Genomic DNA, 15,162 nt, shown 5'->3' on the forward strand with positions numbered 1-15,162 from the left:
GGAATTAATTTACAAGTGAATAAATATGCAGACATGCAAGCTGAACAGCTACGGGTAGGTGAACTGTGATACAACTATTTATAGGTTTGGCATAGGATATTTCAGAGTCTTGGTGTGGTGTTGTAGTATCAGCAATGAAATGCCAACCAAGGTGGTGGTTCAAACCCATCAGTCGCTCCTTGGAAATCCATCAAGAGTCTCCATGAGTCAGAAATGACTTGATAGCATTTAACAACATGTGCTGTAAATATATCCATGTATATAGTAAAGCTAACAGGGGGCAAATTTATGAAAACTTCTTAGCCAAAACTAAATACCTGTGAGAATGAATCACTGGACTTGGAAATTTAGGACCAATCTCAGTGGACAGCTGAGTCAATTGGCATAACATAGTTCCCAAAGACAATGTTATAAACCAATGCAACTGGGTGTTAAAACTTAGCAAGTGGTCATCTAAGATGCAACTACTGGCCTCTCTCATTCAGAGGAATTAAAAGTGAAGAAAATCAACTTTGCAAAGAAACAATTAGTCCACAGGAAATTTTAAGCAACTGGGATTGAGATCCTGTAACATTTCTTGGAAGAACTATAACAGGAGATAAAGCATGGCTTTACCAGTATCATCCTGAAGGCAAAGCACAATCAATCACAGCAATGGTTACCAAGAGGCAGAAATAGTCCAGTCAAAACAAAAGCGGTCAAACCTAAAGGTCATGGAATGACCTTTTGGGGGTGCTCAAGGCATTTTGCTTGTTGACTTTCTGGAGGGGCAAAGAACGATAACATTTGCTTATTATGAGAATGTTTTTAAAACAGTTCTCCACAGCTTCACCAGAGTCCTCCACCATGACAATGCTCCTGCTCATTCCTCCATCAAACACGGCAATTTTGTGAGAGTTTCTATCTGAAGTCACTACAGTACTGAACTGGTTTCTTCTGACTTCTTTTATGTTTCTTTATCTTAAAAAAATCTTTACAGGGCACCCATTTTTCTTCATGTACCAATGCAAAAAAAAACCAAGTACACTTACATGGTCTTAAAAGTTAGCAAGTGGTAATCAAAGATGTAACTATTGGTCTCTCTAATCCAGAGGAAATAAAAGTGAATAAAATCAAAGACTGAAGGAAACAATTAGTCCAAAGCTATGTCACCTGTATTTTAAATACCAGCAGAGTCACCCACAGTAGAATTTCCAGACTAAGACAGACTAGGAAGAAGGAGAGGCCGACTACTTTGGAATATTCAGCCACTGGAAACCTTATGAGTAGCATTGAAAGACTGTCAGATACAGTGACAGAAGATGAAAACATTATGAAGAGCAGTGGAATGCACAGTGGCAGCAAAAATGTGCTCAAACTTAACTTAACAATTGTGAGGAAGGTGCGGGACCTGGTGGTGTTTCGCTCTGTTGTGCACAGGGTTGCTGTGAGTTGGAACTGACTCGACGGCACCTGACAACAGCAGTAGCAAAATTAACTGACCAAACCAACATGCTGGAAAGTGATGGGAGTGTGCTAGAAATCAGCAGGCCTCAAAATTTGGTCTGTGGACTAGTAGCATCAGCACCAACTGGAAATTTGTTAGAAGTTCAAATAGTTGAGTCCCATCCCACAATCTGCTGAATCAGAATCTTTGGGAATGGACCCTGAAATATGTGTTTTTAATGCTGCTCCAGTGAATCTGAGGCACGCGAAAAACTTAACATCAATATCAGAATCCAAAGATTATAGTCTTCAAGTCTGTTTATCTGTAGTCCAGTTGCCATAAGAGAAAACCCAATTGGTGAATGTTGTTCAACTTGTTCATGGGGGTGGCCATCAACCTTTTTTTGTTTTGCTGTGTTTTTAAACTAGTTGAGGGAGGAGTTGAAGACAATTCCCTTTCTTCATGATGCTGTGATATCAAATACAAAATGGAGAAAATGGGGCCTAATACATTCTTAAAGCCAACTGCAATTCCTAATACTAGAAACTTGGTACAGCTCAGCAGAATGCCAAATTTTATTATGTAGATCCAAAACTGGAACCTTTTTCAGAAGTAACATGATTTCTGAAAATCAGGAGACTAACTTCAAAGAGGTGTTCCTGTGGTTTGAATTGAGGGGAAAAGCCATACTGGCTCAGCATAGCACAGACAACCTTCTGAAGTGAAAAGTAGAGCAAGAAGAAAAGAATGTAAGGGTGTGTGTTGAGAAGCACTGGACATTGCTGCCCATGACAAAGTACAAAGTCTGGAGTTTTGTATTTCTCTGCAAATGTCACATCTTAGCTTCAAGATAACTCTTGTACCTTATGAACCTCTGCCAACTCATGTTCCAGCCTTGCTGTCCTCTTTAGGAAACCAGTTTTGGTGGTTATGACTTTTGGTTTTAGAGGTCTGATTCGGGGTTGTGTCACAAAATCTGGGAGACATGACTCAAGTTCAACTAAACCTATAGGAAGAAAGCACATGTTTTTAGTATTTGATGTTTAAATTGAGCATTTTCAAAGTATATTGTTAATTTTAATAGCTGTTTTGAAAAATGGTTTCATTTAGAATTATGAAAAGGTATATCTCATAGCATAGAATGGAATGTCCTTGAAAAATACAGAAAATTTCAGTACAATTAGTTCATGGTTTTAAACTTGAATTATAAAATAAGAAATCTATCCTAAAGTAAAAATAGTGCCCTACAAGAGAAGTAATAAATATCCAACAGAAAATTAGTGATTTTATGAAATTCTACCACCAATCTATCTAAAGATGCCAGACAGAGCCACAAGTTTAGCAGTTGTGACCATTAACTCATGATCTTGGTCACGTGATGCTTAAACTTGTCAGCTGACATTTAAATACAGGCAGTTTCCAGGTATCAAATGAGATCAGTTCCCAAGTATGTCTTTTAAGTAGAATTTGTAGGTAAACCTACAGGTACATATGGTTCTTATTATGCCTTACTTCAGTGCAAAAAAAAAAAGGTTCAAAGCACAATGTGCAGCAAGTGGAGGCGATTGAGATGATGAATTTGTTGTTAGTAGGGGTTGGATCCATTGTTTTCTCCAACAGGATAATATATTTGCTAACATTTTAAAAACATTTCACAGTGAATTTTTTATCAATGCCCTTAAAAATGGATTTCTCATTTTAGATGTTCTTTAACTAGAATAAACTTACCTTACTTTTTAAAGTACGCCAAATTTTATTATGTAGATCCAAAACTGGAACCTTTTTCAGAAGTAATATGATTTCTGAAAATCAGGAGACTAACTTCTAAGAGGTGTTCTTAAAATATAATATTTTACTGGTAATATTATATTCATTTTAAAAAAATCCAAAATATGTTTTTTAAAAAATCACACAACACACAATCACCCAGAGAAAACTGTTGATATTTTAGTGAATTAACTTTCAGTACACATGGGGTAACCATGAGTAAGAATTAACTTGATGGCAACTTGTGCTGGTAGTTTTCCTAGGCATTTAAAAAATAATCGAAACTGTAATCTAAATACAATTTTCACAGTCTTTTCCCACTTAACACTATGTTTACGGTTAGGTGTCAACAATTTGGTACCGACTCATAGTGACCCTATGCACTACACAACAAAATACAACCCAGTCCTGGGCCAACCTCATAATCATTGCTATGCCTGAGCCAATTGCTATTGCCACTGTACCATCTCATTGAGTGTCTTCCTCTTTTTCTCTGACCCTCCACTTTACCAAACATAATATTCTTCTCCAGTGACTGGTCCCTCTTGACAATAATGTCTGAAGTATGAGAGGCAAAGTCTGACCATCCTGGCTTCCAAGGAGCACTCTAGCAGTACTTCTTCCAACACAGATCTATTTCTTCTTTTGGCAGTACATGGTACTTTCAATATTCTCCAATACCATAATTCAAATGTATCCATTCTTCTACAGTCTTCCTTATTCACTGTCCAACTTCTGCATGCATATGAGGTTACTGAAAATACCATGGCTTGGGTCAGATGCACATTAGTCTTCATACTGACATCTTGGCTCTTGAACACTTTAAAGCGGTCTTGTGCAGCAGATTTGCCTAATGCAATATAGTGTTTGATTTCTTGATTGCTGCTTATATGAGTGCTGATGGTTGATCAGAACGAAGTGAAGTCTTTGACAATTTCAATTTTTTCTCCATTTATCTTGATGCTATTTACTAGTCCAGGGGTGAAGATTTTTGTTACGTTGAGGTGTAACTCATACTGAAGGCTGTGGTCTTTGATGGTCATCAGTAAGTATTTTCAGTTCACTTCAATTTTAGCAAACAAGGTTGTATTATCTGCGTAACACAAGTTGTTAATGAGTCTTCCTCAAATCCTGATGCCACATTTTTCTTCATATAATCCAGTTTCTCAGATTATTCGCTCAGCATACAGATTGAATAAATATGGCAAAAGAATACAACCCCATCACACACCTTTCCTAATCTTAAAACATTCGGTGTTCCCCTGTTCTATTTGAACAACAGCCTCATGGTCTATGTACAAGTTCCTCATGAGCACAATTAAGTCTTCCAGAATTTTATTCTTCACAATGTCATCCATTGCTTGTCATGATCCACACAATTGAAAATTTTGCGTAGTCAATTAAGCACAGGCAAGCTTTTTTTTTTTTTATGGTATTCTCTGCTTTCAGCCAAGATCCATCCGACGTCAGCAATAGTATCCCTTGTTCTACATCCTTTTCTGAATCTGGCTTGAACCTCTGGAAGTTTTCTGTCAATGTCTGGTTGCAGACATTTTTGTATTATCTTTAGTAAGATGTTACGTACATGTGATATTAATGATATTATCTGATGATTTCCACATTCCGTTGGGTAACCTCTCTTTGAAATGGGCACAAACACAAATCTCTTCCATTCAGTTTGCCAGTTAAGCATCTTCCAAATTTCTTGGCATAAATGAGTGAGTGCCTTGAGTACCGCATCAGTTTGCCGAAAGATTTCTATTTGTACTCCCAGTGCCTTGTTCTTTGCCAATGACTTCAATGTATCATGAACTTCTTTCAGAATCATATGCTGCCTCTTAAAGTGGTTGATCTTCAACTACTTCTTTTTGGTACAGTGACTCTGTGTATTCCTTCCATCTTCTTTTGATGCTTTCTGCATCATTCAATAATTTGCCCATAAAATACTTCAATACCACGAGTCAAGGCTATTCCCTCAGCTTGAAAAATGCTGAGTGTGTTCTTCCTTTTTGGTTTTCTAACTCCAGGTCTTTGCACATTTTATTATAATATTTGATTTTGTCTTTTTGAGTTGACCTTTAAATTTTTCTGTTCAGCTATTCTACCTCCTAGCTTCTTCCACTTGCTTTAGTATCTCTACATTGGAGAAATCAGAGTTTCTTCCAATATTCATTTTGGTAGTTTCTTCTTTCTTGTCTTCGTAATGGCCTGTTGCTTTCTTCCTGTATGAAGTTTTTGATGTCATCCCACAACTTTTCTGTTCTCCGGTCGGTCTGTTGTTGTTGTCAGGTACCATGGAGTCGATACTAACTCATAGCAACCTTATGCACAGCAGAACGAAACACTGCCCAATCGTGGACCAACCTCACTATCCTTGCCACACTTGAGCTCATTGATGCTGCCACTTGGCCAATCTATCTCACTGGGGGACTTCCTCTTTTTCTCTGACCCTCCTACCAAACATGATATCCTTCTCCAGCAACTGCTCCCTCCTGATAATATGTCCAAAGTATGAGACACAAAATTTGGCCATCCTGGCCTCCAAGGAGCACTCTGGCTGCACTGCTTCCAACACATATATGTTGGTTCTTTTGGCAATCCATACCAAAGACTGTGTTCTTGGATCTTCATCAGTAAATATTTTAAGTCCTCTTCACTTTCAGCAAGCAAGGTTGTATCATCTGCATATCGCAGGTTGTTAATGAGTTTTCCTACAATCCTAATGCCACATTTTTCTTCATATAACCCAGCTTCTCAGATTATTTGCTCAGCATACAGGTTAAATAAGCATGGTGAAAGAATACAACCCTGCTGCACACCTTTCTTAATTTGAAACCATTCAGTGTTCCCAAGTTCTGTTTTAACAACTGCCTCTTGGTCCATGTACAGATTCCTTATGAGCACAATAAAGTGTCAGGAATACTCATCCTTCACAATGTTGTCCATAGCTTGTCATGATCTGCACAATAGAAAGCCTTTGCATAGTCAATAAAGCATAGGTAAACATCTTTCTGATATTCTCTGCTTTCAGCCAAGATCAATCAGACATCAGCAATGATATTCGGTCTGTAGCGTCTAATAAATCAAATCTTTTCTTCAGATGAGCTCTAAATTCAGGTGGGATATATTCAAGGTCATATTTGACTCTCATGGACTTGTTTTAATTTTCTTCTGATTCAGCATGAACTTGCATATGAGCAACTGATGGTCTGTTCCACATTCTACCCCTGGCCTTGTTTTGACTGATAATATGGAGCTTTTCCACTGTGTCTATCCACAGATCTAGTCCATTTGATTTCTGTGTATTCCATCTGGTGAGGTCCATGTGAATAGTCATGTTTTATGTGGTTTTAAAAAGGCATTTATAATGAAAAAGTCACTGGTCTCGCAAAATTCTATCATACAATTTCCAGCATCATTTCTATCACCAAGGCCATATTTTACAACTACTGATCCTTCCTCTTTGTTTCCAACCTTTGAATTCCAATCGCCAGTAATTATCAATAACATCTTGATCACATGTTTGATTAATTCCAGACTGAAGAAGTTGGTAGAGTTTCTCAATTTCATCATCACTGGGTTTAGTGGCTGGTGCATAAATTTGAATAATAGCTGTATTAACTGATCTTCCTTACAGGTATATGGGTATTATCTTATCACAGACAGCATTGTATTTCAAGGCAGATCTTAATATGTTCTTTTTGATGATGAATGCAATGCCATTCCTCTTCAATTTGTCATTTCTGGTACCATAAACCATGTGATTGTCAGATTCAAAATGGCCAATACTAGTCCATTTCAGCTCATTAATGCCTAGGATATCAATGTTTATGCGTTCCATTTCATTTTTTTACAATTTCCAAGTTTCCTAGATTCCTACATTCCACATTCTGATTATTAATGGTAGTTTACAGCAGTTTCTTTTCACTTCAAGCTGTGCCCCATAAGCAAATGAAGGTCCTGAGTGCTTCACTCCATTCATGCCATCACCAAGGTCAACTCTACTTTGAGGAGGCAGTCTTCCCCAGTCATATTTTGAGTACCTTCCAACCTGAGGGGCTCATTGTCCAGCACTATATCTGGCAATATTCTGGTGCTCTTCATCATGTTTCAGTATTCATTAATCTGGTGCTGACAGTGTTCCATTGCTATTCATAAGGTTTTCAGTAACTAAATATTAGAAAGTAGTCTGTCTCTCCTTCTTCCTAGTCTATCTTCATCTCGTCTGGAATCTCAGCTAAAACCTGTCCACCATAGGTGACCCTGCAGTATTTAAAATACCCATGGCATAGCTTCCAGAATCACAGCAACACACAAGCCACCACAGTATGACAAACTGACAGACGAGTGGTAGATTTAACAGTATAGTTTGTGAATATTTTACATGAATAAAAAGTTTGGTTTGTATTACTTTAATGGTTACAAAAACCGCCATCATAGCACATTACCCAACTGCTGAAAACTTACGATATTTCCTTTTTACCCACTATTAGCATTTATGTGGAAAGCTTTGTTCACATTTCAGATTTTATCTTCAGCATTTATGCCCAGAAATGGAATTTGCTGAGCCAAAATTCATGAAAGAAATATAAGAATCTTCATTTATAGTGTCAAACTGCATTCACAATGTATATTAATAAGGTATTGCATTAGGGATGTATGAGTTTGCTTCTTTCATCATACTCTTGAATGCTTTAGGTATTCTTATTTTTATTTATTACGTCAACTTTGGTAGGTTAAAAAGGGTATGTCATTTGTACTTCTTTTTTTATATCTTTGATTATTAGTAATAGTAAACATTTTTAAACGTTTGATGTTTTTAAGTGCCATATAGTTAGTGCCGACTCACAGCGACCCTGTATAGGGTTTCTGAGGAGCGGCTGGTGAGTTTGAGCTGCTGGTCTTGTGTTTCAAACCGACCTTGTGGTTGAGTGCTTATCCTACAGCAATAGACCAAGACTCCACAGTAGCTAATTAAATTTACTCCTTATTAATTCTTCTATAGTATATATGTTTATTTATTTGAGTCTTAATATTTTCTATTGGTTTGTATGAACTCATTACATTAATATTAATATTAAACCTATTGCTCTTTATTACAAACATTTTTTGTTTATTGTTTAGCTTTTCATCTAAATTTATTTTATTTTACGTAATTTTTCTAAGATAAAACATCTTATATTAAATATTTAATTATATAGGTTGCTTACCTTCATAGGTGTTGAGAAAGTGGTTTTTCACTACAAAGTTCTCTGAGTTGTTGTCCGGGAAGCGACCAAGGCGAGACAGAGGCCCATAGATCTGTGATGCATAATCAGAATAATCCTTGGTGATATTTCTTCTCTTCAACTTTTCTTCCATAATCTTTCCCTTTCCCACAAGTTTTCTGATGACTAAAACAAAACAAATCTCCATGACTATCTCAAAATATTGATCTAAATGATTCAGACATAGAATAGTAAACAATTCTAACTTTATTCCCAAAGGAACTACTGAAACGAATGAATTGTATGACTCACTGATACAACACTAAAAACAGAGGTCTGTCATCTCTGTGACCCGACTGTCACTAAATGGGTAGGAGTGACAGAAACCGAGTCAGCTAATACCCTCAATCAGTACTCATCAGAATCTTTATATAATTGCACCCCAAGCACAGGGCTATGAAGAAGCAATCAATGAAAATTTGTGAAATGAATGAAAGAAACTCAAGTAACAGAAAAAATTCCTGGTTAATGAAGAACTAGGAAAATTATTCTCCTAGAGGAGAATAACTTCAAGGGAGGTCTACAGGCTTTTCAATAATCTCTGTCCATCCTGACTAGCACCAGGATAAATCAGAATATGTCACAGCTTTTAGTTTTAAGAATTATTTGGCAGTCAGAGGAAAAGGTTCAACTTGAGGAATAGTAGTATTCTCACTGAAGGAGTCCTGCTTATTACCTTCAGTTGCTCCCTTTCTTCCAAATCCTCTTGTAGACCCACACACTCACAAAGGCTTTACATCATGCATTCTCAACAGTGCTGAAATCATACCTCAAGACTGCTACGTCATATCACAAGTAATGGTTTGTATGCCTGGTTCATTTTGATGTTTGATCCTTAGGGCTTTTGTTTGTGACTCAGCATTTTTAAATTTAATAAAAATAGTTTACGTTTCATTATTTATCTAATAGATTAGTTAATCTAGCATTAATTATGTCAAATGCTTAAAGAAAAAATGTAAACATACCTTGTTGTTGTTAGGTGCCATCAAGTTGGTACCTACTCATAGTGACCCTATGTAAACAGAATGAAACACTGCCCGATCCTGGGCCAACCACTCTATTTCTTGCCACGCTTCAGCTCATTGATGCTGCCACTTTGCCAATCCATCTCATTGGAGGTCTTCCTCTTTTCCTCTGACCCTCCCACCTTATCAAACATGATATCCTTCTCCAGCAACTGGTCCTTCCTGACAATATGTCCAACGTATGAGAGACAAAGTTTGGCCATCCTGGATCCCAAGGAGCACTCTGGCTGCACTTCTTCCAACACAGATATGTTGGTTCTTTTGGCAGCCCATGGCACTTTCAATATTCTCCTCCAACACCATAAATCAAAAGCATCAGTTCTTCTAAGGTCTTCCTTATTCACTGTCCAGCTTTTGCATGCATATGAGGTTATTGAAAATGCCATGGCTTGTGTCAGGCTCACCTTAGTCCTCATGCTGACATCTTTGCTCTTCAACACTTTAAAAAGGTCTGGTGCAGCAGATTTGCTGAATGCAATACGTCATTTGATTTCTTGATTGCTGCTTCCATGAGTGTTGATAGTTGATCCAAAAAGAATGAAGTTCTTGACAACTTCAATCTTTTCTCCGTTGATAAGAATGGTGTTTATTGGTCCAGTGGTGAGGATTTTTGTTTTCTTTGCATTGAGTTGCAATCCATACCAAAGGCAGAGCTCTTTGATCTTCATCAGTAAATATTTTAAGTCCTCTTCACTTTCAGCAAGCAAGGTTGTATCATCTGCATATCGCAGGTTGTTAATGAGTCTTCCTCCAATCCTGATGCCACATTTTTCTTCATAGAACCCAGCTTCTCGGATTATTTGCTCAGCATACAGGTTGAATAAGTATGGTGAAAGAATATAACCCTGTCACACACCTTTCTTAATTTTAAACCATTCAGTGTTCTCATGTTCTGTTCAAACAACTGCTTCTTGATCCAGATCCAGATTCCTCATGAGCACAATTAAGTGTTCTGTAATACTCATACTTCGCAATGTTGTCCATAGCTTGTCATGATCCACACAATCGAAAGCCTTTGTGTAGTCAATAAAGCACAGGTAAACATCTTTCTGATATTCTCTGCTTTCAGCCAAGATCCATCGGACATCAGCAATGATATCCCTCATTCCACAGCCTCTTCTGAATCTGGCTTGAACCTCTGGAAGTTCTCTGTCAATGTTTGATTGTAGCTGTTTCTGTATTACCTTTAGTAAAACTTGACTCGCATGGGATATCAAAGAGACTGTCCAATGATTTACACATGCCATTGGGTCACCTCTCTTTGAAATGGCCACAGATACAGATCTTTTCTAATCAGTTAGCTAGATAGTTGTCTTCCAAATTTCTTGGCAGAGATGAGTGAGTGCCTCCTGTGCCGCCTCACTTTCTTGAAAGATTTCAATTTTTATTCCATCAATTCCTGCTGCCTTGTTATTCGCCAATTCCTCCAATGAACCTTGGACTTCCTCCTTCAATACCATTGCCTCTTGATCATATGCTATCTACCTCTTGAAACAGTTGAACATCAATCATTTCCTTTTCGAACAGTGACTCTGTGTATTCTTTCCATCTTCTTTTAATGTTTTCGGCATCATTCAATAATTTTCCCAGAGAATCTTTCAATAACAAAAGTCAAGGCTTGAATTTTTTCTTCCATTCCCCCAGGTTGAGAAATGCTGAGCGTGTTCTTCCTTTTTGGTTTTCTGACTCCAGATCTCTGCATATTTCGTTGTAATGTTTGACTTTGTCTTCTCAAGCTGACCTTCAAAAATTTCTGTTCAGCTCTTGTACCTCCTCATTTCTTTCATTTGCTTTAGCATCTCTGTGCTTGAGATTTAGGTTCTTTTTCTCAATCAAGAAAAATCCAAACATTAAATTCACTAAAAAGAATTTTTAAGGAATTAATTTAATGTTTGTACTTGCTTTATTTCTTCTGGAAAAATGAAATTTAAAATTACTTTTAAAATGTGATTACATTGCTTTTACATATATACAAATCACTAATTTGGATATATAATTTGATAAATTATAATTTAGGAAAGTAAATAAATTCCATTAAGAGTCATTCAGATATATGGAGGGGATAAGAATCAATGTAATGAAACAAGCTATATGAATGGTTGAATGTGAAGCTGATGATGTGCCCTGTAAACTTTCACTCAATCCAAAATAAAAACATTTAATTAAAAAAAAAAAGTCATTCAGAACACTCAGTTGTAAAGTTAAATGTTAATATTCTAATATCTTTTATTTCAATTTTAACTGAAAACTTTTAGTTTATATTTAGTCATAATCTAGCATAGACTAAGAAAATAATAAACTTTACACTTCTCTCCATGTATAAAGCACAAGTATATATCCAGCACTTAAGCATATAGATAGTATGGCTATCGTCTTCTCTGTAGGATAAGTTATCAGATTGCTAACCACAAGGTCAGTGGTTCAAACCCACCAGTTCAAACCCTACACAGAGTCGTTATGAGTCAGAATTGACTCAATGGCACTTTAACAACAACGTATTATTACAATTTCATGTTTGAAGAAGTCAAGGGAAAAAAATGTCTAAAATGACTCCTTAGGGGAAATAATGAAAAAAGTAATTGAAAATTATTGTTTTCTATCAGGGCCTCAAAACATGCATATAGCTTGATGGACTGAACTGTTTACTCCCAAAACTAGTACTAGGTTTTGGAATCCTAGCCCCTATGCCTGTGAATGTTATCCTGTTTGGCATTATGGCTTTCTTTGCAATGTTAATGAGGCCATATCAGTGTAGGATATGTCCTAAACCTAATCATTTTTAAACTATAAAAAGAGTAGATTAGATGGGGGAAGACAAATGCCACATGAAGATTGTCAAGAACTGAGGAATGATGGAGCCACAGAAGCTGAAACAGATAAGGGTCTTTCCCCACAGCTGATAGGGTACCTTCCCCTACAGCTGGTGAGCTCTACTCCAGTTTCAAGCCTCCAGAACTGTAAGACAACATACTTATGTTCTTAAAAGTCACTCACTTGTGGTATTTGTTACAGCAGCACTAGGAGATTAAGACATATGAAGACTCCAGCATCTCCATACCCATGTACACAGATAACAGAAACAGCCACACACACCCAGATGTAGGTACACATGGACACGTTACGTTTATACACATATACCATAAAGTCAAAGGTTAACTACCTCTTAGGACATCACTTGATTTCTTAGTTAGGAATTTTTTGTTGTTGTTGTTCTATTTTTGAGTAATAATTCATCTCCTATCCTTTACCTACAATATAATACACTAGGTCCAAAAGAATTATAGCATAGTTAAATGAGATGTGGTTAAAGATCCAAAGAAAAGCCAACATTTAAATGTTCTTCACTGTTAATACTACACCATTACCTGATACATGTGTTCGTTGAATTTTTGCCACTTTTGCTTCTTTTGCTTTCTGAAGTTTAGACCATTGGGCATTCAAGTTCTTCATGTTCACTTCAGCTTGATTCTCTTCACGCTTCTTCAGCAGCTGTTTCAGGACTTCCAGACGAATGTCTTGCAGTCTTGAAAACATAATGAAAGATAGAGTATTTTAAACAGCATGTTCTACTACAGAGCAAGAGAATATCTGCCATAAACTGAACCTCTCTTTGGACTGGTAATCATGTATTTTAAAAAGACCCCTCTGGCAAAAGGGAAGCATATTAATTAGTGGGAGGAGGGCATTTCAGTGGTAAGTCTTCATATAAGGAATCTATAAGGGCATAGTTCTGAAGGGCAAGGAAGAGTGTGCCAAGCAGGTGAGTTTAAAAGACTCCCTAGGCTGATGAGCCTATATGAACAAGTTGTTTGTGTGGTTCTTCATCTTTTATACTTTGGACATATTGGCAGGAGGGACCAGTCTCTGGAGAAGGATATCATGTTTGGTAAGGTGGAGGGTCAGATAAAAAGAGGAAGACCCCCAATGAGATGGATTGGCCAAGTGGCAGCATCAATGGACTCAAGCATGGCAACAGTAGTAAGGTTGGCCCAGGATTAGGCAGTGTTTCGTTCTGCTGTGCATAAGGTCACTATGAGTCGGGACCGACTGCATGGCACCTAACAACAACAGGTTGACTGGTGGATTAAGTGCTGGGGGGGCGATAACTGTGTTAAGGAGTGAATATGGATAGTTAAATATAGTCGCTGGCACATAGTTGGTACTCATTCAACTGTTGTTTCCCTTGCCTTAGCCTTCAAGTTATTCTTCCAGGGCAGTCTTGCTCATATGGATCCAACCATGTAAAAATGACTCCAAAATCTTTATCTGCAACTGAGATCTTTTGGAACAGAATGAGTATTCTGGAATACTTACTTGTACTCATGAGGAAACTGTAAATAGACCAAGAGGCAGACAGAATAAAGGGACACTAAATGGTTTAAAATTAGGAAATGTGTATGCTAAGGTTGTATTTTTCACTACACTTAAAGAAGACTGTAGAAGTATCAGTACATTTGAATTATGGTGTTGGTGAAGAATATTGAAAGTACTACAGACTGCCAGAAGAATAAACAAATCTATCTTGGAAGAAGTGTAGACAGAACACTCCTTAGAAACCCACATGGCGAAACCTCGTCTTTCATACTTTGGACATGTTATCAGGAGGGACCAGTTCCTGGAGAAGGACATCATGCTCTTTAAAATACAGGATCAGCAAAAAAGAAGAAGACTTCCAACAAGATGGCTTGACACAGTGACAATAACAATGGGCTCAAATGTAACAACTGTTAGAATGGCACAAGCCTGGGCAGTGTTTTGTTCTCCTGTAGATAGGGTTACTATGAGTCAGAACTGATGCAAGAGCACCTAACAACAACAGCTTGAGTCTCCACTTGATCCTGACAGCCAGACATATACAAACACACACAGATAAACCACTCACTTTCTTTTCTCAGAAATATACTTCTTTTAGATCTTCTAATAAGACCTTCTCCAAAAACACTTCTTGCATTCACCCTAGCTTATGACTGTGTTATCTCTCTCTTAACTTGGTTTCCTTGCTTCTTGTCTCTCCTTTTTTAGTCTTATCTCCACATATCTATCAAGGCGTTCTTTCCTAAAATATAAATTTGAACATTTTACCCTTGCTCTAAAAATGTAGGCATTATTTTATCCACTCAATCATTTGTCATATATTTATCTAGTGTCCCCCACATGGCAGGCAAAGAACCAACAAAGATGAAGAAGACAAAATGCCTTCCCTCAGGAAGCACTGCTCTGTGGTGTGGACATATAAAAATATACAATACAAGGCCAGGCTAGAACAATGTAAAAACCTCTGTGGTAGGAGAGAACACCTATGTGTAGTAAGACCCACAGTGGAGGGACAGGGAAACTTACGGAAAGGTGGAAAAGGCTTCTTTAGAGGAGTTGGTGATTCGCCATTTTTTAGGACAAGCAAGGATTGAGAGTTGTCACATTGACAAGGAAGAAACAAGGAATTGACAGAAAGGGCAAATGTTGAACTTGAAAGGATTAGGTAAAGATAGAGCAAACATGTCACACTGTCAGAGCTTCTCAAGGACAGAACATTGGAAGGTTGGAGAGTAGTGAGTATGAAGAGGCAGGCACCATAGTCACCTATTTCTCTGGAGTTAGAATGCACAGATTCAACTCTCACATTCACCACTTACCTCAGTGTCAACTATAAAATGGAAATAAGAAGAGTATCCATGTC

General features: G+C 37.4%; 1 protein-coding gene across 1 annotated transcript in view; it reads right to left on the bottom strand.

The window, feature by feature from the left end:
- MAATS1 (MYCBP-associated, testis expressed 1) overlaps window positions 1–15,162 on the bottom strand; it is an 86,205-nt gene that overhangs the window by 33,034 nt on the left and 38,009 nt on the right. The window contains 3 exon segments of the mRNA XM_006864200.1: window positions 2,290–2,432; window positions 8,404–8,586; window positions 12,851–13,008. Of these exon segments, the coding sequence (XP_006864262.1) occupies window positions 2,290–2,432; window positions 8,404–8,586; window positions 12,851–13,008 (484 nt within the window).

This window comes from Chrysochloris asiatica, unplaced genomic scaffold, assembly GCF_000296735.1.
Source record: "Chrysochloris asiatica unplaced genomic scaffold, ChrAsi1.0 scaffold00061, whole genome shotgun sequence".
In the NCBI taxonomy this organism is placed as follows: Eukaryota; Metazoa; Chordata; class Mammalia; order Afrosoricida; family Chrysochloridae; genus Chrysochloris; species Chrysochloris asiatica.